Source organism: Schistocerca gregaria, chromosome 10 (genome assembly GCF_023897955.1).
Source record: "Schistocerca gregaria isolate iqSchGreg1 chromosome 10, iqSchGreg1.2, whole genome shotgun sequence".
In the NCBI taxonomy this organism is placed as follows: Eukaryota; Metazoa; Arthropoda; class Insecta; order Orthoptera; family Acrididae; genus Schistocerca; species Schistocerca gregaria.
The window spans coordinates 72,631,819-72,656,995 of record NC_064929.1 but is presented as its reverse complement, the minus strand read 5'-3'; the positions used below and the strand labels follow the sequence as shown (position 1 = coordinate 72,656,995).

The window sequence follows — 25,177 nt, the reverse complement described above, 5'->3', positions numbered from 1 at the left end:
TCAGGTGAATACAGGGTTATAAATACAAAATCAAATAGGGGTAATGCAGGAGTAGGTTTAATAATGAATAAGAAAATAAGAGTGTGGGTAAGCTACTACAAACAGCATAGTGAACACATTATTGTAGCCAAGATAGACATGAAGCCCACACCTACTACAGTAGTAGAAGTTTATATGCCAACTAGCTCCGCATATGATGAAGAAATTGATGAAATGTATGATGAGATAAAAGAAATTATTCAGATAGTGAAGGGAGACGAAAATTTAATAGTCATGGGTAACTGGAACTCGGTAGTAGGAAAAGGGAGAGAAGGAAATGTAGTAGGTGAATATAGATTGGGGCTAAGAAATGAAAGAGGAAGCCGCCTGATAGAATTTTGCACAGAGCACAACTTAATCATAGCTAACACTTGGTTCAAGAATCATAAAAGATGGTTGTATACATGGAAGAATCCCGAAGATACTAAAAGGTATCAGATAGATTATATAATGGTAAGGCAGAGATTTAGGAATCAGGATTTAAATTGTAAGACATTTTCAGGGGCAGATGTGGACTCTGACCACAATCTGTTGGTTATGAACTGCAGATTAAAATTGAAGAAACTGCAAAAAGGTGGGAATTTAAGGAGATGGGACCTGGATAAACTGAAAGAACCAGAGGTTGTACAGAGTGTCAGGGAAAGCATAAGGGAACAATTGACAGCAGTGGGGGAAAGAAGTACAGTAGAAGAGGAATGGGTAGCTCTGAGGGATAAAGTAGTGAAGGCAGCAGAGGATCAAGTAGGTAAAAAGGCGAGGGCTGCTAGAAATCGTTGGGTAACAGAAGAAATATTGAATTTAATTGATGAAAGGAGAAAATATAAAAATGCAGTAAATGAAGCAGGCAAAAAGGAATACAAACGTCTCAAAAATGAGATCAACAGGAAGTGCAAAATGGCTAAGCAGGGATGGCTAGAGGACAAATGTAAGGATGTAGAGGCTTATCTCACTAGGGGTAAGATAGATACTGCCTACAGAAAAATTAAAGAGACCTTTGGAGAAAAGGGAACCACTTGCATGAATATCAAGAACTCAGATGGCAACCCAGTTCTAACCAAAGAAGGGAAAGCAGAAAGATGGAAGGAGTATATAGAGGGTCTATACAAGGGCGATGTAGTTGAGGACAATATTATAGAAATGGAAGAGAATATAGATGATGAAATGGGAGATACGATACTGCGTGAAGAGTTTGACAGAGCACTGAAAGACCTGAGCCGAAACAAGGCCCCAGGAGTGGACAACATTCCATTATAACTACTACATTCATGTCCATAGTGTATTCCAACGGACTTCAGCAATTCCAGCAGGACAATGCGACACCCCACACATCCAGAATTACTACAAAGTGGCTTCAGGAACACTCTTCTGATTTTAAACACTTCTGCTGGCCACCAAACTCCCCAGACATGAACATTATTTAGCATATCTGGGATGCATTACAATGTGCTCTTCAGAAGAGATGCCCACCCCCTCATACTCTTACCGATTTATTGACAGCCCTGCAGGATTAATAGTGTCAATTCCCTCCAGCACTACTCCAGACATTACTCGAGTCCATGCCACGTCATGTTGTGGCACTTCTGCGTGCTCGCAGGATGGCCTACACGATATTAGACAGGTGTATCATTTTCTTTGGCTCCTCAGTGTGTAAACAATTTAGGAAAAGATAGATTGCTACTTACTATATAAAGATGACACAAATAAAAGCCATTTGCATTTAAGCTTTCAGCCACAGCCTTTGTTAGAAAAAGAAATACACGTAATTCATTCACACAAGTAAGCACAACTAATACACACGACTGCAACACGTGGAAGCTGGGACAAGAATACAACTGCTGGAGTTGGTGGTCATGTGTGCATGAGGTGTGCTTGCCTGTGGGAATTAATGGTGCATGTTTCTTTTTCTGATGAGGACTGTGGCTGAAAGCTTATGTGTAAGTGTCTTTTGATTGTGCCGGCTGCAAGTTAAAGTGTCATCCTTATGGTAAGTAGCAATTTATCTTTTCCTACATTGTTGATATTCCAACCTGGAGTTTCCACAGGCAAATATAATTTACTTTTATACATATTTTCCTCATTTGGAAATACACTTTTCCCAGGATAAGGAAGGTTTTTAAGCCTGCATTGCAGAATGAAAGTGGTTGCATCAGGAGCCAGTTGTGCACAACCCCTCCTCATCTTCAAATTCTTGCCCTCCTAGGGCTCCTTTAAGTGGCCCAAACCAGCGAAAATCACAGGATGACAGTTCCAGGCTGTAGGGAGAATGATCCAAGCTGTGACCAGTGTCTAACTTCAAGTTTTGAGACAGGCAGAGTTGCAGGACAGAGCTGGAATTATTGTGGAGGATGATGTGCTCTCGAATCGGTCGCTCACATCTATTGTGACGCTATGCAGCCCTAACGTGGTTTGAGAGCTCACAGTAGTAATCAGCATCAGCTGTGTGTCACTAGTGCAAAAAGAAGTCAATGAATAAAATACTTCACCGAGAGCCAAAAACGGTTCAAAGAACCTTGCCAATTGCCAGTTGAGTCTCGGCTTTCACTGGCGCTGTCTCACCTTTCCTCCGACAAACCCTATGGGTTCGATTCAACTTGAGAGTGATCGGTTGATCAACGTTTCTTCACAGGTGACAGTCGGACTCAAATGTACATTATCTTCTTTCACAAACCTAGCTACAAGCCTCCGACTCACCTCCGAAGGTCTCAACTTCTGATCTGCAGTCGAAAGGGAAGGGATCCACCTGGCACAAACTTTACAGATCTTTAGGTCATTTGTGGAGACCACTTGATAGCTCCTGACCTGTTCTGCAGTTCCGGATATACACAACTGTCAATCTTTCTCAAGAATGTCTCTAACTATGCACAATTTTCCACTTGTAATACTGGGTCAACGGTGGCGATTGTGTTTCCGATTTTTCACTCATTCTCATCCCGTCCTTAGCTCTTTATGCCAGGTAAATACACGAGTCCTTGACCGTGTTTTATCCTCAAACTGTGCAGACACTCGCTCAACCTGAACTCCTTCACAGGCAAAATATTGTATACTTATGTGTTGCACCTGTTGCTTTGATGCCATGAACGTCACTGATGAACTGGTTGGGAGTGTGGAATGGCTAGCTCGCCCCACTTATAAAACTTCCTGGCAGATTATTACCGTGTGCCACCCCGAGACTCGAACTCGGGACCTTTGCATTTCACGGGCAAGTGCTCTTCCAACTGAGCTACCCAAGCACAACTCAAGCCCCATCCTCACAGCTGTAATTCTGCCAGTATCTCATCTCCTACCTTCCAAAGTTCACAGAAGCTCTCCTGCGAACCTTGCACAACTAGCACTTTTGGAAGAAAGGATACTGCGGAGACATTGCTTAGCCACAGCCTTGGCGGATGTTCCCAGAATGAGATTTTCTCTCCGCAGCAGAGTGTGCACCGATATGAAACTTCCCGGCAGATTAAAACAGTGTGCTGGACCGAGAATCGAACTCGGGACTTTTGCCTTTCGCAGGCAAGTGCTCTATCATATCAGCGCACACACTGCTCCAGAGTGAAAATCTGATTCTGGAAACATCCCCCAGGCTGTGGCTGTCTTCACAATATTCTTTCTTCCAGGAGTGCTAGTTCTGCAAGGTTCTCAGGATAGCTTCTGTGAATTTTGGAAGGTAGGAGACAAGACACTGGTAGAATTAAAGCTGTGAGGACAGGGTGTGAGTCGTGCTTGGGTAGCTCAGCTGGTAGAGCACTTGCCCACAAAAGGCAAAGGTCTCAATTTCGAGTCTCGGTCCAGTACACAGTTTTAATCTGCTAGGAAGTTTCATATCAGCACTCACTCTGCTGCAGAGTGAAAATCTCATTCAGGAAGTCTCCCCACTAAAGCCCCCTCCCACATCACCCCAAGATAACTAGATGCACAGGTCCAACCCTAACAAATGTAGATGCTCAGGAACAAAAATCCTGTTTATATATTTACTCATATTTGATCTCCACTAATACAAATATAAAATCCCTGATAACACAACAGAGGGCTGGTCATGAGCTGTGATCACATAGCTCAGTCAGTAGAGCACTGGTTGACTAAAGCCAAAGGGTCCTAATCTGCCAGGAAGTTTCAGATCAGTGCACACTGTGCTGCGAAGTGAAAATTAATCCTGGATTATCATCACTGCCATATTCTTAATTCTGTTACTATATTTAGACTTGTCATAAGATGAACAATCTGTCATAACCTCATTTTCATTCTTCAACTGCTAGACTGCACAGCAGCTTGCACTCTATAACATAGGCAATGCTGGCATTGCTGTGTGTGTGTGTAACAACCAGAACTGTTTTAGGTATACACCGAAAATCTTCGGATTCTGCAGTTATTGGTGGCATTTTGTCTAAAATACAATGAGTGTACGGTCTTTGGCGAATTACAACTAACACAACATAATGAAATTAAGAAATACAGGGCTACTATAAATGAGTCATTTATTTTCAAAGCTCTATATTTGGCAAAGTATTAAATGTCCAAATACTACTGACATGTGAACAGGGCAGTAAACTCAACAAGTTTACATTTTCCACTCGACAAACATTCTACGAGTGCCCTTCTACTCACACTACACACATCCAAGAGGTAGTCAAGTTTGTTCCATAGCTAATGTAGCAACATCCTGTAAGTGGTCATCCCAGCAGAATTTGTGTTCTCTGAGCTGTTCCAGAGTTCCTGGCAGTGGGGGTACACAAACACGGTCCTTAATGTACCCCCAAAGGAAAAAGTCAAGGCATTAGTTAAGATGACATGGGGGCCAACATCTTCACCATTAACCCCAATCCAGCAATGCAGTAGTTCGTCATTTAGGTAGGAACTCTTGGGTCAGTCCATGATGGATGCCGAGACAGAGAGTAATGTGTATGGACTCTCGTTTACTTAACTTTCTTCTGCAAGTACAAGTAATATTCCACACTAGTCCGTTACACAGACACATTCGTCATAAACAATCACAATGATAGAGGGGCACCCTAGCTAGCCTGCAAAGGCTCCAAGTAAACTCCACGATTAGACGGGATGGCATCAGTGTGGCACCTTCTGAAGGTGGTTCAGCAGTGGCATTACTCAGCTGTTGATTGGCAGGATAGTCACATATGTTATTGCCAACATCTGGACACAGGCAGTATACGACACCACAGCATTGAACACTGATGCTCCAATTAACGGGTGCTTCATCTTACTGTGAAATTCTCAGAATCAGCAGTAAGTTGTGGAAATAAAACACAAGTGTAACATGTCCAAGTGAGACATACTGGACATAGTCTTCTCACAAAAGAAAAAAAAAGAAAAAAAAAATTACCTTTGAGGAATCTCATTCATGCACCACAATTCCATGAGGATGTTCAGTACCCCAACATACTCAGTTTGTGGCAATTAACACTTCCAGATAAATGGAAGACTGCTTCAAAGCTGAATGTCAGCTTGGAGGCAAAATGTTCGTATCGTTTCCTGCATTGTCATGCAAAACTGAAGGCACCACCCGTAGTCTTCCAGTTTTACATGTTGCACTAGCTGTAAATGATATAGTTCAAAATTTAGCTGCCAGCACAAAACCTTCCACACACTTTGCTACAGTATTCCAAATTCGTGGCTTGTGTGAACCATACCTCCCCCCCCCCCCTCTCCCCTCCCCCATACAAAACTTCCCCTCATCCTCTCCCCGGTTGCATCTTGCGTACTTGATCAACTTATATAGTGGAGATGGTGAATAGCAACTATACTTTCATAATATTGTTTCATCCCATTCCAGATTTTCCATTGTTTAATTATTGCCACTTGATCAACCAGTAATTTTCTGTTTACAGAGACAACTAGTGTCCCTTAATTGCTGATACCATCAAACAATGCTCTGTTTACATGGTCGTCATTTCCCGTAACTCCTCCTGAATGTATGCTGCACTGTTACAACAGATAAGTGTCTTGCTTACTTCCACACATAGAAACTCTTTTCTTGCTTTGTCAAAAAATTTTTAGGCCTACCAATATTGGGCACAATGCAAACACTGTGGGTTATCAGTTGTTTTTACGAAGAAAAGTAATGGATCTTTTACAGTATCCTTATAGTTCTTTTTATCTTGCATAAGTGTGACTGGCACTGTTGGGCAACTGGTAGCACTGATGATACACTGTGTGATAAGTATCTGAACACCTGGCTGAAAATGACTTACAAGTTCATAGTGCCCCCATCGGTAATGCTGGAACTCAGTATAACGTTGGCCCACCCTTAGATTTGATGACAGCTTTCACTCTCACAGGCATACGCTCAATCAGGAGCTGGAAGGTTTCTTGGGAAATGGCGGCCCATTCTTCACAGAGTGCTGCACTGAAGAGAGGAATTGATGTCAGTTGGTGAGACCTTGCACGAAGTTGGCGTTCCAAAACATTGCAAAGGTGTTCAGTAAGATTCGGATCAGGACTCTGTGCAGGTCAGTCCATTACAGGGATGTTATTGTCATGTAACCTCTCCGCCACAGGCCGTGCATTATGAACAGGTGCTCGATTGTGTTGAAAGACGCAGTCTCAATCCCCTAATTGCTCTTCAACAGTGGGAAGCAAGAAGATGCTTAAAGCATCAATGTTAGCCTGTGCTGTGAGAATGCCACGCAAAACAACAAGGGGCGCAAGCCTCCTCCATGAAAACACGACCACACCGTAACACCACTGCCTCCAAATTTTACTGTTGGCGCTACACATGCTGGCAGATGACGTTCACCGGTTATTTGTCATACCCACACCCTGCCATCGAATTGCCATATTGTGTACTGTGATTCAACACTTCAAACAATGGTTTTCCACTGTTTGATCATCTAATGTTTACACTCCTTACACAACGCTAGGCGTCGCATGGCATTTCGCAGCGTGCGGTGTGGATTATGAGCAGCCACTTGACCATAAGATCCAAGTTTTCTCACCTCCCGTCTAACTGTCATAGTACTTGCAGTGGATCCAGATGCAGTTTGGAATTCCTGTGTGATGGACTGGGTAGATGTCTGCCTATTACACCTTACGACTCTCCAACTGTTTGCGGTCTCTGTCAGTCAACAGATGAGGTCAGCCTGTACGTGTTTGTGCTGTATGTGTCCCTTCACATTTCCACTTCACTATCACATCAGAAACTGTGGACCTAGGGATGTTTAGGGGAGTGGAAATCTCGTATACAGACGTATGACACAAAGGATGCCAAAACACCTGACCACATTCGAAGTCTGTGAGTTCCGTGGAGTGCCCCATTCTGCTCTCTCACGATATCTAATGACTACTGAGGTTGCTGATATGGGGTACCTGGTAGTAGGTGGCAGCACAATGCAAATATATGAAAAACATATGTTTTTGGGGGTGTCTGGATACTTTTAATCACATAGTGTACTAAACAAATGTCATCATATAAGCATCACTCCGACCACGAAGAGTTGTCAAAACATTGTGTTTACGATATAAGAAGGCCCTGTATGAGAAATAATGTACCTGACCTGAATTTGCTTGCAAATTTGGTGGTGAGGCAGTTACTTTTAATACAAGATTTACTAATTTATCAATAACAAATTATTCTTATTACTACTTGTGACATCAACTTACTTGCCTCTGCCATCAAGTTGGTTCAAGAAACTGGCAGACAACATTTAACTTGTGACAAACATGCTATCCTACAATGGAAAGTCCAGGGCTGACTTTGATGGAGCCTTTGTGGCTGGAGACAGTAGCCATATTTGCATGTGGCTGCACCCACACACGCACGTGTTTTACCAAAACGTATTTACACAGGTGCGTGCGCACACCTGCGCATGCACACATGAATGAGCATGGTGTGTGTGTGTGTGTGTGTGTGTGTGTGTGTGTGTGTGTGTGAGAGAGAGAGAGAGAGAGAGAGAGATAGAGAGAGAGAGCGACAGAGAGAGAGAGAGAGAGAGAGCGACAGAGAGAGAGAGAGAGAGAGAGAGTGACAGAGAGAGAGAGAGAGAGAGAGAGAGAGAGAGAGAGAGAGTGACAGAGAGAGAGAGAGAGAGAGAGCGACAGAGAGAGAGAGAGAGAGAGAATACATTTGGGTAAAACTGAACAACTGTGTCGTTGTAAGAAATAAATCATTCTCTACTCCCTAAGCAACTTCTACGCCCAAAAAAAAAACCACCTACTTACAGTTGCAAACATTTGAGATGGTGGATCTGCGAAAATGCAGCATCAGAAATCCGAATAGCATGACGCAGCCTCAGCTCCCGCAGAACAGGGCACCCCAGTGATATAGCGACTACAGCGTCGTCTTCCAGGCCGTATCCGTCCCACAGATCCAACAGCTTCAGCTTCGACAAGCCTCCATCCCTAAAACACAAAGACTGCATTGTATTATCTTATGTAACAAGCCAGAAGGTTATTTTTCTTCAATAAGGTTAATTCATGGTACAGTGTATTGTTAATCAACATGAAGTTAGTACAAGGGTCACTCCAAAAAAAATGCACACTATTTTTGTAAAAATACAGTTTTCATTCTGCATATCTGAAAGTTTTACAGAGTGTCGATACATCCTTCCTGCCTATTTTCAAACTTAGTTCAACCTCTTGCCGTGAGTGGCGTCGTCACAGCATGTCTTCAAGATGGCTGCTACACTTGACGTTTGTGAGAAGCAATGTGCTGTCATAGAATTCCTGTGCTGTGAAAATGAGACAGTGCGAAACATCCACAAGAGGTTGAAAAAGATGTACAGAGATGCCGCTGTCGATCGCAGTACAGTTAGTCGGTGAGCAAGCAGGTTACATGATGAAAGCGGGCACGGCAATATTAAGGATTGTCATCACAGCAGCATGCCTTGTACTGCACACATTCCAGACAATGTGCAAAGAGTTAACGAATTGGTGACTGCTGACACACGCATCACAGTGAACGAATTGTCACGCTACATTGGGATTGGGGAAGGAAGTGTTTGCAGAATACTGATAGTGTTGCTGTTCAAAAAGGTTTGTGCCAGGTGGGCTCCCAGGATGTTGACAGTGGCTCACAAAGAAACAAGAAAAACGGTATGCAGCGAACTTTTGGAACAGCACCAGAATGGTGGAGATGAATTTCTTGGAAGAATTGTGACAGGTGATGAAACATAGCTCCATCATTTTTCACCAGAGATGAAGAGGCAATCAATGGAGTGGCATCATGTAAATTCACCCAAGGAAAAAAAAATTCAAAACCACACCTGCTGGAAAAGTCATGGCTATGGTGTTTTTCGATTCTGAAGGACTCTTGCTTGTGGACATCGTGCCAAGTGGAACCACCATAAATTCTGATGCATATGTGACGGCACTAAGAAACTTCGAGCTCGGCTGAGTCGTGCTCGACCACATCGGCAAAAGCAGGAAGTTTTGCTTGTTGCACGACAATGCACACCTACATGTCAGTCAAAAAAACCATGGAAGCGATCACAAAACTTGAATGGACAACACTAAAACACCCGCCTTACAGTCCTGACCTGGCTCCATGAGACTATCATCTATTTGGGAAACTGAAAGACTCTCTTCGAGGAACAAGGTTTGAAGATGACGACTCCCTTGTGCACGCTGCCAAACAGTGGCTACAACAGGTTGGTCCAGAATTTTACCGTATGGGTATACAGGCGCTGGTTCCAAGATGGCGTAAGGCAGTTTAGAGGGATGGAAATTATGTGGAGATATGAAAATATTGTTCCTAAAGGATGTATCTACACACTTTAAAACTTTCAAACATGTAGAATTAAAGGTGGGTTTAAAGAAAAATTGTGTGCATTTTTATTTTTTTATTTTATTTTTTTGGAGTGATCGTCGTACTAATGGTGACAGAGCAATAAAGATTTCATTTCCAGTTTCAAAACTGGAGAGAACACTCGGCAGTGTGCTGAAGACCTAAAAAACTGTGACATCTGTGGGTGAGCAGGTGAATGGATACAGCCTTACCTAAACAGCAGATAATTAGCATGCTGAATTCATAGGATTGCTTCCATTACAATGCACATGCGCTAGACACAATCAGTCCATACTCACATACTTGTTTCTAAAGGGAAATTTGTTCTACATAGACTTCGCTCATTGAAATAATTCAAGAGCTGCACCTGAAAATGTGAGACCAGACCAAAGATGCTCTGCTTTTCTAGAATGGTTGCCTTAACCACCTCTGCCCCCAAACACGCTTCTCATTTGACATAAATTCCCAAGTGCTGCTTGTCACTAATGTTTTGTCCTGTTCATTTTCCCCTTGCATCCCACAATGGGATGAATGATGGTAAGCCTTTGCATTGAAAGTCATATGCCCATCAGGGCATATCCAAATAACTACATACTGAGCTGACAAAAGTTGTGGAATACCTCCTAATATTGCGCTTGACCTCCTTTTGACCTGTGTAGTGAAGCCACTTCATGTGGCATGAACTCAACAAGTCGCTGGAAGTTCGCTACAGGGATACTGAGCTGTGCTGTCTCTACAGCTGTCCATAGTTGCTAATGTTTTTTACTTATTGATTAATTTAACATGGCAAGAGTAGGGCCATCAGGCCCTCTCTTGCATCTAACCAGGCATTCTACTAATTTTACTTTCTTATGTTTCATGTGGGCATATTAAAATACATCTAGTATGAAAAATGAAATAAACAACTACAAAGGCTCACTTGGAAAAATACATACACATACAGTTTATATTCATAGATGCTGTTGTTGTCGTTGTCTTCAGTCCTGAGACTGGTTTGATGCAGCTCTCCATGCACCTCCATCCTGTGCAAGCTTCTTCATCTCCCAGTACTTACTGCAACCTACATCCTTCTGAATCTGTTTAGTGTATTCATGTCTTGGTCTCCCTCTACGATTTTTACCCTCCACACTGCCCTCCAATGCTAAATTTGTGATCCATTGATGCCTCAAAACATGTCCTACCAACCGATCCCTTCTTCTGGTCAAGTTGTGCCACAAACTTCTCTTCTCCCCAATCCTATTCAATACTTCCTCATTAGTTACGTGATCTATCCACCTTATCTTCAGCTTTCTTCTGTAGCACCACATTTCGAAAGCTTCTATTCTCTTCTTGTCCAAACTATTTATTGTCCATGTTTCACTTCCATACGTGGCTACACTCCATACAAATACTTACAGAAACGACTTCCTGATACATAAATCTATACTCGATGTTAACAAATTTCTCTTCTTCAGAAACGCTTTCCTTGCCATTGCCAGTCTACATTTTATATCTTCTCTACTTTGACCATCATCAGTTATTTTGCACCCCAAATAGCAAAACTCCTTTGCTACTTTAAGTGTAGCATTTCCTCATGTAATTCCCTCAGCATCACCCGATTTAATTTGACTACATTCCATTATCCTCATTTTGCTTTTGTTGATGTTCATCTCATATCCTCCTTTCAGGACACTGTCCATTCCGTTCAACTGCTCTTCCAGGTCCTTTGCTCTCTGACAGTATTACAATGTCATTGGCGAACCTCAAAGTGTTTATTTCTTTTCCATGGATTTTAATACCTAATCCGAATTTTTCTTTTGTTTACTTTACTGCTTGCTCAATATACAGATTGAATAACATCCTGGACAGGCTACAACCCTGTCTCACTCCCTTCACAACCACTGCTTCCCTTTCATGTCCCTTGACTCTTACAACTGCCAGTTGGTTTCTGTACAAATTGTAAATAGCCTTTTGCTCCCTCTATTTTGCCCCTGTCACCTTTAGAATTTGAAAGAGAATATTCCAGTCAACATTGTCAAAAACTTTCTCTAAGTCTACAAATGCTAGAAATGTAGGTTTGCTTTCCTTAATCTATTTTCTAAGATAAGTCGTAGGGTCAGTATTGCCTGACGTGTTCCAACATGATGATAAGTACTGCTATAATTACACGTAATGAAAGAGACAGATAGGAGTGCTAGCAGCAGGGAGTGTGAGGGCAACTGATGGTGAAGGGAGTAGTAGAATAGAGACATGATGAATCATAATTAAGGAAATAAAGGAAAAGAAGATTGTTTGGCTAATAGAGATAGATGAAGAGGAAGGCAACCCAGGAGCAAGATAGGAGACACTAGTTTTGCTATTGGACAGAGGGGAGGATTGGCCTTTTACATTAATTTCGTGGAGAACTTCATGAGGATGATAGTAGGAAATGCTTCAACTTCTTCTTAAAAGCAGCAGGGGATTGAATTTTGCAGAGGGTAAGGGGCAGTTGGTTCCAGAGGCGGGCAGCGGCAACTGTGAAGGAGTTTGCAAAAGTTTTTGTTTTGTGGTGGGCAAAGTTAGGATACCAAATAACAGTGACCTCGTGCTTCAATTATGATAGCATGAAAGGTGTTTTATCTCTGAAGCAAGGTACTGGGGTGCTTGCGCAACGAGGAGTTGCTGATGTAGACAGAGTGGGGTAGTCACACAATTTGTCCGGCCGCAGCCACCATAGCTGGGAGTATGAAGCACTAACATGATCATATCGGCGAATGTTGCAGGTGTAACGCACATGGGCATTCGTGGTTAGTTCTAGCCGTCTTTTGTTTTCACTACTCATATTTTATTGAATTACATCACAACAGTGGAGGTTTGGTAGAATGAGTGCTTGCATGAGCTGGCATTTCATGTCCTATGGAAATACATTCCAAAACTTTTTGAGTGCATAGAGACAAGTGGATGTCTTCCGGCCCACTGCGACTGTATTCTCCGCCCAGTTGAGATGTTCATCCAAAACTGCACCCAAGTTCTTAACTGTTGTCTGATATGGTATTGGAATACAGTCGACCAGAATAGGAGGCAGCCATTTGCGGAAATCTGAACTTATTAATTTATGATGAGCTATTACTATTACTTGTGTCATTTTTGCATTTAGTTTAAGCTCCAGGCTTTTCGCCCCTGTCACTACCGAAGACAGATCATCATTCATCTGAGTGACTGCAGTGTTTATATCTTCAGGTCTGATGCTTAGGTAGAGCTGGAGGTTGTCGGCATAGAAATGATGTTTACAGGAGGACAGAACCGACAAAATATCATTAACATACATAGAAAACAAAAGTGGTCCTAAGGACTGATCCTTGTGGCACTCCTGATGAGACATGTTTCCAGGAAGAGTTTTCATTTATGCAGGCAACATATTGCTGTCTGTCTTTTAAGTAGCTATCAAACCACCTTATTGCACTATCTGAGAAATTAAGCTGTTGCATTTTTCTGAGCAATATGTCACAGTTAACAGTGTCAAAAGTTTTGCTGAAGTCTAGGAGTGTCAATATTGTGGCATTGTGGCCTTTCGGCTGCTGGTGGCGTATTTCAGGCCATCAGTTACTTTAATTACAGCAGTGTTTGTGCTGTGGTGTTTACGGAAACCGGATTGAAATTTGTCATATACGCTGAATTCATGCAGGAGTTCAGAGATTTGATCATGAACAATATATTCAAGTGCTTTGGAAAGAGCAGGCAGTATGGTGACTGGCCGGTAATCACTTGGCAGTTGGGGGTTTTCGATCTTAGGGATGGGTCTAATCATGCTTCTTTTCAATGCAGTGAGGTATATTCCGTTCACAAGGGAGAAATTAAATATGTCAGTTAAGACAGGTACTAAGATATCTGCAACATTGTTAATCATGGTTATACCTATCACATGAGAAGAGATTCTCATTATTGCTTTTCTTGCTGTGTTTACGGTTACATGTTTTAGATGGAAAGTATTGTTGTTAGGAGATTCTTGTGGACAATAATGATCAGCCATATGGGTATTGAGAGGCGCAGAGAAGAAGTCATTTAATTCATTAGCTGAGACATGAAAAGCAGTTTCCAATTTTGCCTTTCTGACCCCAAGCTACGTAGATTCTTCCAGAGAGACGATGTCAGATCACTGCACACAACGGAGCAAGTGTGCCTGATATTAGCATTGCAAATGCATTGTTTCACTCTGTTCCGTGGCTTTCTATATTCTTCGAAATGCTCAGATTTCCGATCTGCCTTGAAACGCCTGTGGGCAGCATCCCTATTATTCATCATTTGACGTAAATCAACTGTCAGCCATGGAACAGGAGATTTTCCTACATGGATTGGGCCTAATGTTTCTGCTGCAGGATTTTGTGCACGAACTGACCTCTCGATTATGTCCCATTAATATACAGTGGGATTCATGTTGGGTGATCTGGATGACCAAATAATTCATTTGAACTGTCCACAATGTTCTCTGCACTAATTGTGAACTATTGTGCCCCAGTTATGTAGCTCATTGTCATCCAAAAAAATTCCACCATTGTTTGGGAACATGACATCCATGAATGGTTGCAAGTAGTCTCCAAGTAGCCCAGCATAACCCTTTTTCAGTCAATTATTAGTTCAGTTGGACCATAGGACTCAGTCTATTCCGTGTAAACAGAATCCAAGCCATTGTGGAGCCACCAACAGTCTGTAAGTGCCTTGTTGACAAACTGGAACCGTGGCTTTGTTAGGTCTGTGCCACACTCGTACCATACCATCAGCTATTACCAACTGAAATCGGCACTTGTCTGACCAGGCCACAGGTTTCCAGCCATCTAGGGTCCAACTGATAGTCATGAACCAAGGAGAGGCACTACAGGTGATGATGTGATGTGCCATTAGCAAAGGCACTTGCACCAGTCATCTGCTACCATAGCCCACTAGTGCCAAATTTCGCCACACTGCCCTAATGGATACATTCATCTTATGTCCCACAATGACTTCTGCAGTTATTTAATACAGCGTTGCTTGTCAGCACTGACAACTCTATGCCAAAGCTGCTCTCTCGGTTGTTAAGTGAAGGTCATCGATCACTGTACTGTCTGTTGTGTGAGGTAATGCATGAAATTTGGTATTCTTGGCACACTCTTGACTCTGTGGATCTTGGAATATTGAATTCCCTAACATTTTACAAAATGGAATGTGCCTCTTGCTCAAACTAACATAGCTTGGTTCGTCAATTCTCATCATGAGGCCATAATGTGTTGCAAATATTTCCACAGTAATCACGTAAGTACAGACAACAATTTCGTCAATGCACTACCCTTTTTATACCTTGTGTACATGATGCTACCGCCATCAGTATATGTGCATATCACTATTCCACAGCTTCTGTCACCTCAGTGTATGAGTGATGTAGTGTCTATCTGAAAGGACAGACACAACACAAGTACACTTGTTTCTAACATGCCACATACATTATCTGATGGAAAATATCCACACACCCCTATATATTGCAGAATTGGCCATGTCATAACAGGCAGACCTGCCAGTATAAAGGGAGATGGGGAGCATTGTGATGTCAGCAGAGAAGCGCTAACAGGAAGTGGGGTTAGTCAGGAGGGCTCAGTGGCTTCAAACATGGACTAATCACTGGATGTCACCTGAGTACCAAATAGATCTGGAACATTTCAACTGCTCTAAAGCTGCCCAGTTCAACTGTTGTCGATGTGACTGTCAAGTGGAAATGCAAAAGTGTGCTGTAGCTACACTGAGACTAGGCAAATCCCATGCACTAATGGACAGGGACTGCTGAGCACAAGGAGTGTGCTTGTAAAAAAAAAATCACACAAAATCAGAGGGAGGAATCACTTGTGAATTCCTGTGTATTATCAACAGCTAGCACAATGATTGTGCACGAGGAATTACAAGGGGCATTTGAAAAGTCAGTACAAAGTCTGGGAGATGGCACTACCGCTCTATATCGAGATCATGCTTGGTTATTAGGATGTTTGGAAAGAACACACATGAAGTTTCAGCCATACTGGTTTATTTCTTTCTGTTTGGCATTCGTGTGAATCAAGGAAATCGAGCGAGTGTCAAAAAATGGACGAAAATGAATTTCGTGTGTGATTAAACATTACTTCATGGAAGGCAAAACGCCTCAGGAGACTAAAGAGAAGCTTGATAAACATTACGGTGACTCCCATATGGGCACAAGTGATGCTGAACGTTCTGGACACCCTGTAGAGGTTACGACTCCAGAAATCATTGATAAAATCCATGATATGGTGATGGATGGCAGAAGAGTTAAGGTGTGTGAGATTGCTAGCGCTGTGGGCATCTCGAATGAATGTGTAAATAATATTTTGCATAAACATTTGGACATGAGAAAGCTCTCCGCAAGATGGGTTCTGTGATTGCTAATGCTTGACCAAAAACTGAGTAGTGTGAAGTGTTGCAAGGATGATCTGTACGACTTCAAGCGTTGATTCGTCACTGTGGATGAAACATGGATACATTACTATACTCCTGCGAGACCAAACAACAAACTAAACAATGGGTTACCAAGGGAGAACCTGCACCATTTCTTTGGCCGGAAAGGTTATGGTGATTGTCGTTGGGGATTCGCAAGGGATAATCCTCATTGACAATCTGGGAAAGGTAAAACTATTACAGGTCCATATTATTCATCATTGCTGGATCGTTTGAAAACCGAGCTGCAATAAAAATGCTGGCAATTGGACCACAAAAATGTCCTTTTCCACCACAACAATGCACCCACACACACCTCAGCAGTTGTGGTCACAAAATTAATGGAAATAGGATTAGAACTCGTTTCACATCCCCCCTATTCTTCAGATTTGGCTCCCTCGGACTACCATTTGTTTTGCAATTTGAAGAAATGGCTGATGGGACAAAGATGTTCTTCTAACGAGGAGGTGATTGCAGCATCTAATAGCTATTTTGCAGACTTGGACAATTCCTATTATTCGGAAGGGATCAACAAATTAGGACAGCATTGGACAAAGTGTATAAGTCTAAAAGAAGACTATGTTGAAACATAAAAACGGTTTACCCCTAACATGTAAGTAGTTTTTATTTTTGCATGGACTTTTCAAATGCCCCTCGTAAATGGAGTGGGGTACAGTGGTAGAGCAGGTTCTCATAAGCCACACACTTCTTCAATCATCACGAAGCAATGACTGATGTGGTGTACAAAGCAACACTGTCCAAGAATGACTGGAAATAATCGATTGGAGTGAGAGTCACTCTATAGCTGCAGTCAAAGTAATGGACCATGACACAATCAGACCACAGAAGACCAAAAACTGAACAGCCAGAAAAATTTTTTAAAGTATAAATTACTCAAGTAAATTATTTAAAAAATGTTCTGTAGATCACAGTGTGTTTGAGTAGAAAGAGTCTTTCCTTCTCATCCCATACAGTAAGTCTCCCTTGAGCTGCAGTTCTGGGTGACTTTCCCAAAATCTACCCTTTTTCCTAGACCTCTCCAGTCCTTTTCATTCACACTTCTTCCTTCCCCTTCAACCCTTCTGCCTGAAGAAGGAGCCACTGGCTCCGAAAGCTTGTCAATCACAACAGTCTTTTTCTGTGTCTTCTGCTGCCTCTTGGTCAGTAGATATTTTTATCTATCCCATTAAATAATTTAATCAATAATCGATTGTTTTCATTGCCACATTATTCTTATAGTATTTTGTAGTAACTGTGTGACTGATTTCAGCTCTGTTGTTAGGAGGTAGATTAAGTAGACAGCTGCTGTGCTGTCTAACACAGGACAGCGCACAGAAGAGTGGGGGCAGAAGGAATTGAACTGGTTGGCCGGCACAGTGTGTTATGTTGATCCAAATAAAAGCTCTGTACGCCCGAAGGAAAAGAAGGTAGGAGATGAAATACTGGTAGAAGTAAAGCTGTGGGGACGGAGCGTGAGTCATGTTTGGGTAGCTCAGATGGTAGACCACTTGCCTGCGAAAGGCAAAGGTCGCGAGTTCGAGTCTCGGTCTGGCACACAGTATTAATCTGCCAGGAAATTTCGAAAAGAATTTTATTTGATGAAATAGAAAATTTTATAAATCTATGTCTGACTAGCAATTTACTAAACCTCTTTTAATTGGAGCACGCATATTCATTATAAAACAATTTTTGTGCTTGTAACTCAAACAAAAGCTTAACACCATTTTATGAATCTTTGATGTGAAATGACAAATTTAGCTTCTGGGTGGGTGTACGTGGTGGTGATTACCTATGACAGGGAAGTGGCTCCTTTGCAGTGTGCCACTGTACACACTGATATTGAAGCAACTTTTTTGCAGTGTGACGATACACATTTTGTGCTTGGCGGCAGTATTTTTGTAAAGAATGACTCCAAATAAAAATAAATAAATTTCATCATCACATTGTCAGTAGTTGTTGCAATCTCATATGGAACTGTTGTTTTTGAAGATTGTAATTTTTTTACATTAATACAGATCCTAAAAATCATGAAGTTGATAGTGTAAATAGGTAGTTTTTGATTAAGTTGACTGAATAATATTGTTTTACGCTACCAGGCAGGCCTGGAGCTGTCCCAGTTTACCTTACAAGCAAAGAAATTGTTGCTCTTGTTAGAAGTGTCAATTTAAAGTGCCAAAACAAAATAATTTACCAGCAGTTCAATGAAAATATTCCTATGGGTACTGGAAAAACTCCATGCAGATCCAGCTTTTCACAAAATAAGCACAGCCTTACTAAAGCACTCTGTGAATGGGGAATGAAAAATCCGTCAAAGCAGCATTGCATGTGTGTTGGATGCTTAATAAACACCAGAAGCTATTCTCAGTTTCCAAGATAAATTTTTTACTATGTTTTAAATCACTGTGGAATTTTTTTAAAGAGAAAAAGGATGTTGCTGCCACAATTGTAGGTATCCAATTCTTGCCAAGAGGCAGCACAATGAGAACCAAAATTTTGGCTGCTGACAATAGAAGTAGTTTACGTGAACTTCTGCAGCAGACATCTTGCTCACCATAGCACTTCCTGAATCATGTGACATTGTTGATTACAACAAATGTCTCCTTTCATCCGATTTGTGGACACTGAAAGTAAAGCATTTAGGGAATACTCGATAGCAATATTTGCGTTTAAAGGCAAGACTCACTGAGAAGATTTATTTGAGACTTTTGATGATTTCATGAGAAAACCAAATATTAATTATGATAAAATGGCATCCCTTTCAACTGACAGTGCCACAGCAATGACTGACAAAAAGGGATTAATAAAGAGAATCGAGGATAGGAAAACTGAGCTACTACCATATCCCCAGTGCATAATTCACCAGACTTCATGCAACTATGAAAGAAGAGAAGAACAGCTTGATCAAGATGATTAATTTAATGAGGTGTTATTCTCCTTTTCAGCCCAGAGTTTCTACTCGAGTGTGATTCGGCACATTCTGACTTATTGCAGCACAACAATTTTTGTTGACTAAGTAAAGGTCAAGTGATTGAATCGTTTTGGTAAATACAAGAAGTAACCTCCTCCTCACACAACTTGGGTGCATGGCAAGCAAGGAAATATCTGGAGTGCCTAGCAAACGGACACTATAAGGTACCAGTGACTTTCTTGAAAGATATTCTGAAACATACAAATATGCTCAATACTGACCTACAAGGAAATGGGAAAGTAATGTGTGAGTTGATACAAGGTGTTTTCTTTCTGTTGCAAGTTCAATAGCTTCAAAAAAGAAATAGTCAACAATTATTCATTTTCCAACAATTTCTTGAATATAAAAATAATTCTGAAATAGACACTGCAGTATTTCCAAATTTCCTGTCAAATCCTAGGAAGAAATTTGCACCAAGTTTCTAAGACTTCACAGAGATAGGGAAGTTGTCACAATTCTTAAAATTGCTCTTTGAAGTTCTTCCAATGGCAGAATGGACTGATGTCACTGCAAAGTTCTTCCATCTTTCAAAGTCTCTAATGCAACTGGAGATAATGAACTTGCAAGAACATATAATCATGAAAACATATAAAACTGCATCTGATGAAGAATTCTGCAATGCAGCTTATTACTTGCTGTACAGTAACGAACCATAGCACAGCCAAGTTGACTCAATTTGTTTTCGAGTCTTGAGTGGTTACTGATTTGGAACTGTTGTATTTCTGCATTGACTTCATGGTGTCACAGGCTTGTTAGTGTGTTATTGCGTTATTCAATTCATGAACTTAGTCTATTGCAGACTTACCTACCAAATGGTGCTAGTGCACAATAAACTAGTACTGTATAGGGAATAGATCCTTTAATTGTAGGAGCACACTTTGCCACCTTTCTGACAACTTTTAGCTGGTGGCCAGTGCCTACAAAAAAAGGTGTGACTTCCACCAGATCACACTGCATCAAAGTAACCCAGCATCAGTATCCTTTCAGAAAGCAAACCTCTGAACTATAGCCCATAGATAGCTACAGCACCTAGTTCACCAGACCTACCCACTGTCAACTGTAGGTGTTCAGTTGAACTAAGATTTTGCCAGGTAATACCGCAGTTCTCCCATTTTTTGACTGCGTTTGCACATGTCCATGACTTGTCTGGACTTGGTACTGCATGGAAACAGTGCTGTGTCGACAGGGAACATATATATCAATCAGAAGCCAAAGCTGTCAAAAACAGATTGCCACAAAGTTCATTAACCCATTAACTGCTTTCAATGAAATATAATGCTTAGCCAACTGCAATCCATCTTGATTTTGGCAAAATATTACATTTCTGCACACAGTCTAATATTTTGTTTGTTTTGGAAGTCATAATTTGTAATATAACCTGTTTATGGTTGGTGCTGCACTCTGTTGGTATCGTCGGAGCTATTTTAGTGTTTTCTCCGCTTCCTTTAGCAGGAAGTTCTGTAAAAGGCTATTTAGAATGTGGTGACCTGGCAGGTGTTAGAAGTGCATGACTAAATGTCACCAGTTCATTGCTGTATTGTGCTTGGGATGATCCTGAATGTATTCTTTTGTGACCAGAAGTTTTCAGTGATGAGGAATAATTTGAAACGTCCAGCGAAAGTAGTGAAGCATTTAGTAGCAGTACGGTAAGTGACTCAGAGGACTGCAAGTTTGACATTTAAGTTTGTTCATTTACATTCTTTCATTAGCAGAACTTAAGGAACTTTAAGTGAATGTATTCCTTAACATTTATGCAGCACTAATATGTTCATTTAGTGGAAATCCAGGACTGAAAGTCACAATAAACGGGTGTGAATGAAAACTCTGAAAAGTGAAGCTCCAAGGCTTGCATCAAAGAATGTTAAGAGTCACGTTACCAATACGAAGGGTGTGGTGTTGGACTGTGTGTGGCCATCTGCTAGTAAATCTACCATTCACATAGAAAATTCTAACCTTATGATCAAGACTTTTTTTAATTATGGCATTCTGAAACACCTTCTGAATAAACTGCAAAATTTCATGTCTGTAAATCAAACATAAATTCAATTATCATGCACCCATCCTGCTCATGCTCTCAGACTAGAACACTGGGGAATGTATCAGTGAGCCAAATCGAAACAATTAAGGAGTTAATATGGACATTAGCATTTAACTGTTTGCAAATGATGTAGTTGTCAAGGAAACAGAGAAGACAGTATTATGTCCTGATTGCATGTTGATACTGAATGATGATTAAAATGTGGAATTGCTAGAGAGAAGAACATTTATTTCTACAACATCTGCAAGTTCCCTATGTATTTCTGTCACTAATCAGCTAAACTGGAAATGACAATCACACTGTCCATCAAAAACGAAGATCAATCATGATTGTTATGAAGCAGCTATCACAAACCAAAAAAGTTTGCCTTTTGACATCAGTTGGACAATAAGATCATAGCAACAGAACACAAACTCAGATTAAGGAAGGGTGGGAACAGAAATCAGATGTGTCCTTTTTGGAAGAACCATCCCAGCATTTGCTTGACCAATGGAAAATGTAAACCAGGGAACCATTAAAAGAATTTGATTTATTGTACTCCAGAATGAGAGTAATGTGTCTTACCACTGCAACACTTGGTGCCTCTGTCATATGCACACAAACAGCTTCCATCCACTGAGTTCGGGTTGTGTTGTTTGGGGAAGGAGACCAGACAGCGAGGTCATCGGTCTCATCAGATTATGGAAGGATGAGGAAGGAAGCCAGCTGTGCCCTTTCAAAGGAACCATCCCGGCATTTGCCTGGAGCGATTTAGGGAAATTACGGAAAACCTAAATCAGGTTGGCCGGATGCGGGATTGAACTGTCATCCTCCCAAATGCGAGTCCAGTGTCTAACCCCTCCGCCACCTCGCTCGGTCATGCACTGAGTAATGTAACGCCAATGTGTAGTAGTACTGGAGAACACAATACTCGAAATTAGTGTACAACCCAAAATACAAGTATATTTATATTCCGAAATTCTCTCTTCACCCTTTGCATTGACTTTCAGTTTTGCACTGGTATTTCTCAATTTTGATTACTTTTCAGGGATTTTTCATTCACTTTTATTGTCTACTTAGTAATTGAATCAACTAATAATGTCAATCAATAATACACACATACAGAGCAATGCAATGTTCACGTCCCTTAAATCTCATAATTTCCTTCACAATATGCCAGTGTAACAAAAATTATGTTCTCTGTAAAAGTAAACACAATAATAAATGTTAGAATTTATGTGGATAAATGTTAAAGACTTCAGTAACTGAGGAAATTATTAAATTAGAAGAAATTAAATTTTTGACATTTCACCAGAAAAAAAAATGTTAAAAAGTTATGATATTAATTACGTTGGAGAAATGTGAAAAGTAATCTGTCATGGGAAATGTACTGTTACATAACTTGAATTACAAAAAATTAATTACATAGTAAGCAGTAACGAAGGTAAGTTTAAGTTCATAGTCAAAAAGTTTGGACCAGTTAGTCTTCGAGTCATACATATTTGTGCAAGTTTATATGCGAGTCGAGGGGCAATGGCCTTGCCGCAGCGATAACACCGGATCCCATAAAATCACCGAAGTTAAGCACTGTCCGGCTACACTAGTGCTCGGATGGTGACCATCCGGTCTTCCGAGCACTTTTGGCTAGCGGGCTGCACTCAGACCTTGTGAGGCAAACTGAGGAGTTACTTGATTGAGAATTAGTGGCTCTGGTTTTGGAAACTGACATACAGCTTGGAGAGCGGTGTTGACCACATACCTCTCCGTATCTGTATCCAGTGATGCCTCTAGGCTGAGAATGACACGGTGGTTGGTCAGTACCGTTGGGCCTTCTCGGCCTGTTAGGACGGAGTTTTGTTTTTATATGAGGGTCTGCACTGGTGCTTTGAACATATTTGTAACTATGTCTCCAAAAAATAAATAAAAACTTGAGTGAAGATTGCAAGGGATTATTACTATAAAATAATAATCAAGGACCAGTAATTCTGTTTCCAAGTGAATGTCAAATATTTATTATCGTCCAAACAATGTTCACAACATTACTGGCATGTGGTGGTATGTTTCAGACAATCTTGCCAAATAAATCACTTGTCGATTTAATTTTATAAAAATATCTAATTTTTGGTAATGTTTAGATGAAGTATGATTATGTTAGAATTGCATATCACGCATCTTTGGACTATACCTACCATACAAGAAATTCACATTCACAAAATAAAAAAGTGCTTGCTCATATTGCAAAAAATGCAGTTAGGATCATTTTAAGGAAATCACCGTATGAAGCTCACAGGAACTGCTTTGAGAGACCACACATCTTGGTCTTAACATCTCTATAGATGTATTCATCAATGATATTCAAACGAGATAGCTCTGAGTGGAAAGCAAACGATGTGTCCACACCTATTACATAGAGCAGCAAAAGAGGAGGAAAGAGATGGAAGCATATTCAATTGACTAGTTGGTTTGTGGGGGTTAAAGGGACCAGACTGCTATGGTCATCGGTCCCTTTTTCCAAATACTAAAAACACCCACAGAGAATAAAAACAATCAACAGACGAGAAGACAGACGACACAGAACAAGAGAAACGTAGACAAAGACCAGACAAGATGAACTAAAATCACACAGAGTGTGACAGTGGTTGGCCGACCATACAAACAAAAAGCGAAAAGCCAACCACCGAGAAACACATGAAAAAACCAGACAAATCATATGCCATAGGCCAGAATCAACACAAAAACACACACTTACATTAAGCGATAAAATCACCCTGCCCGAATAAAACGCAGAACTAAGTCCGCTATGGAAGAGTCGTCAGATAAAAGTGCAGAGAGCGTATCAGGCAGTGCAAAAGTCTGCCAGAGCACAGTTAAAAGGGCGCACTCCAACAGAATATGGACCACCATCAAGGATGCCCCACAATGACAAAGAGGGGGATCCTCACGACACAGTAAATAACTGTGCATCAGTCAGGTGTGGCCAATGCGGAGCCGACAAAGGATGACTCAGTCCCTGTGGTTGGCTCGCATGGATAACCACCACACAGTCATCATCTCCTTGATACGACGGAGTTTGTTTGGCACGGGCAGGTTGTGCCAATCAGTGTCCCATAAATCAAAAACTTTGCGGCGTAATAGTGCCCGCAAATCAGTCACTGGGAGCCCAATCTCCAGAGATAGTGTACTGGTGGCCTCTTTCGGCAGGCGGTCAACAGTTTCATTGCTGGGTTTCCCAACATGGCCTGGGGTCCAAACAAAGACCACAGATCTGCCGCAACAGGCAAGAGTATGCAGGGACACCTGGATAGCCATCATCAGACGAGAACGAGGGAAACACTGGTCGAGAGCTCGTAAACCACTCAGGGAATCGCTACAGATAACGAAGGACTCACCTGAGCAGGAGTGGATATACTCTAGGGCTCAAAAGATGGCGACCAGCTCAGCAATGTAAACGCTGCAGCCAGCCGGCAATGAACGTTGTTCACAATGTTCCCCTAGAGTTAGCGTATAACCGACAAGACCAGCAACCATTGAACCATCAGTGTAGACAACGCCAGAGCCCTGATACATGGCTAAGAGGGAATAAAAGCGTCGGAGGAAGGCCTCTGGAGGGACTGAGTCCTTCGGGCCCTGCGCCAAGTTGAGCTGAAGGCAGGGGCAAGGAACACACCACGGGGCTGTATGCAGAGGGGCCTGGAAAGGAGGTGGAACAGGGAAAAACCCAAGCCCGAAGAGAAGCTCTTTGACACGTACGGCGATCGGACAACCCGACCAGGGCCGACTTTCTGGCAGATGGACGACTGACTGCAGGAACAAGACACAATAATTTGGATGCCCGGGCAAGCTAAAAACATGGGCAGCAGAAGCAGCCAGTAATTGTTGGTGTCTTAACCGCAGTGGAGAGACACCTGCCTCCACTAGTATGCTGTCCACAGGGCTGGTCCGAAAAGGCACCAGTGGCAAGTTGTATCCCGCTGTGTAGTATTGGGTCCAGCACCCGCAA

The 25,177-nt window shown here is 41.6% G+C and overlaps 1 protein-coding gene across 3 annotated transcripts in view; it reads right to left on the bottom strand.

The window, feature by feature from the left end:
* Positions 1 to 25,177, bottom strand: part of LOC126293435 (uncharacterized) — a 119,484-nt gene that overhangs the window by 26,970 nt on the left and 67,337 nt on the right. For all 3 annotated transcript variants that reach the window (XM_049986660.1, XM_049986661.1, XM_049986662.1), the window contains exon 7: positions 8,200 to 8,379. In XM_049986660.1, the coding sequence (XP_049842617.1) occupies positions 8,200 to 8,379 (180 nt within the window). The remainder of the gene's footprint in view (positions 1 to 8,199; positions 8,380 to 25,177) is intronic.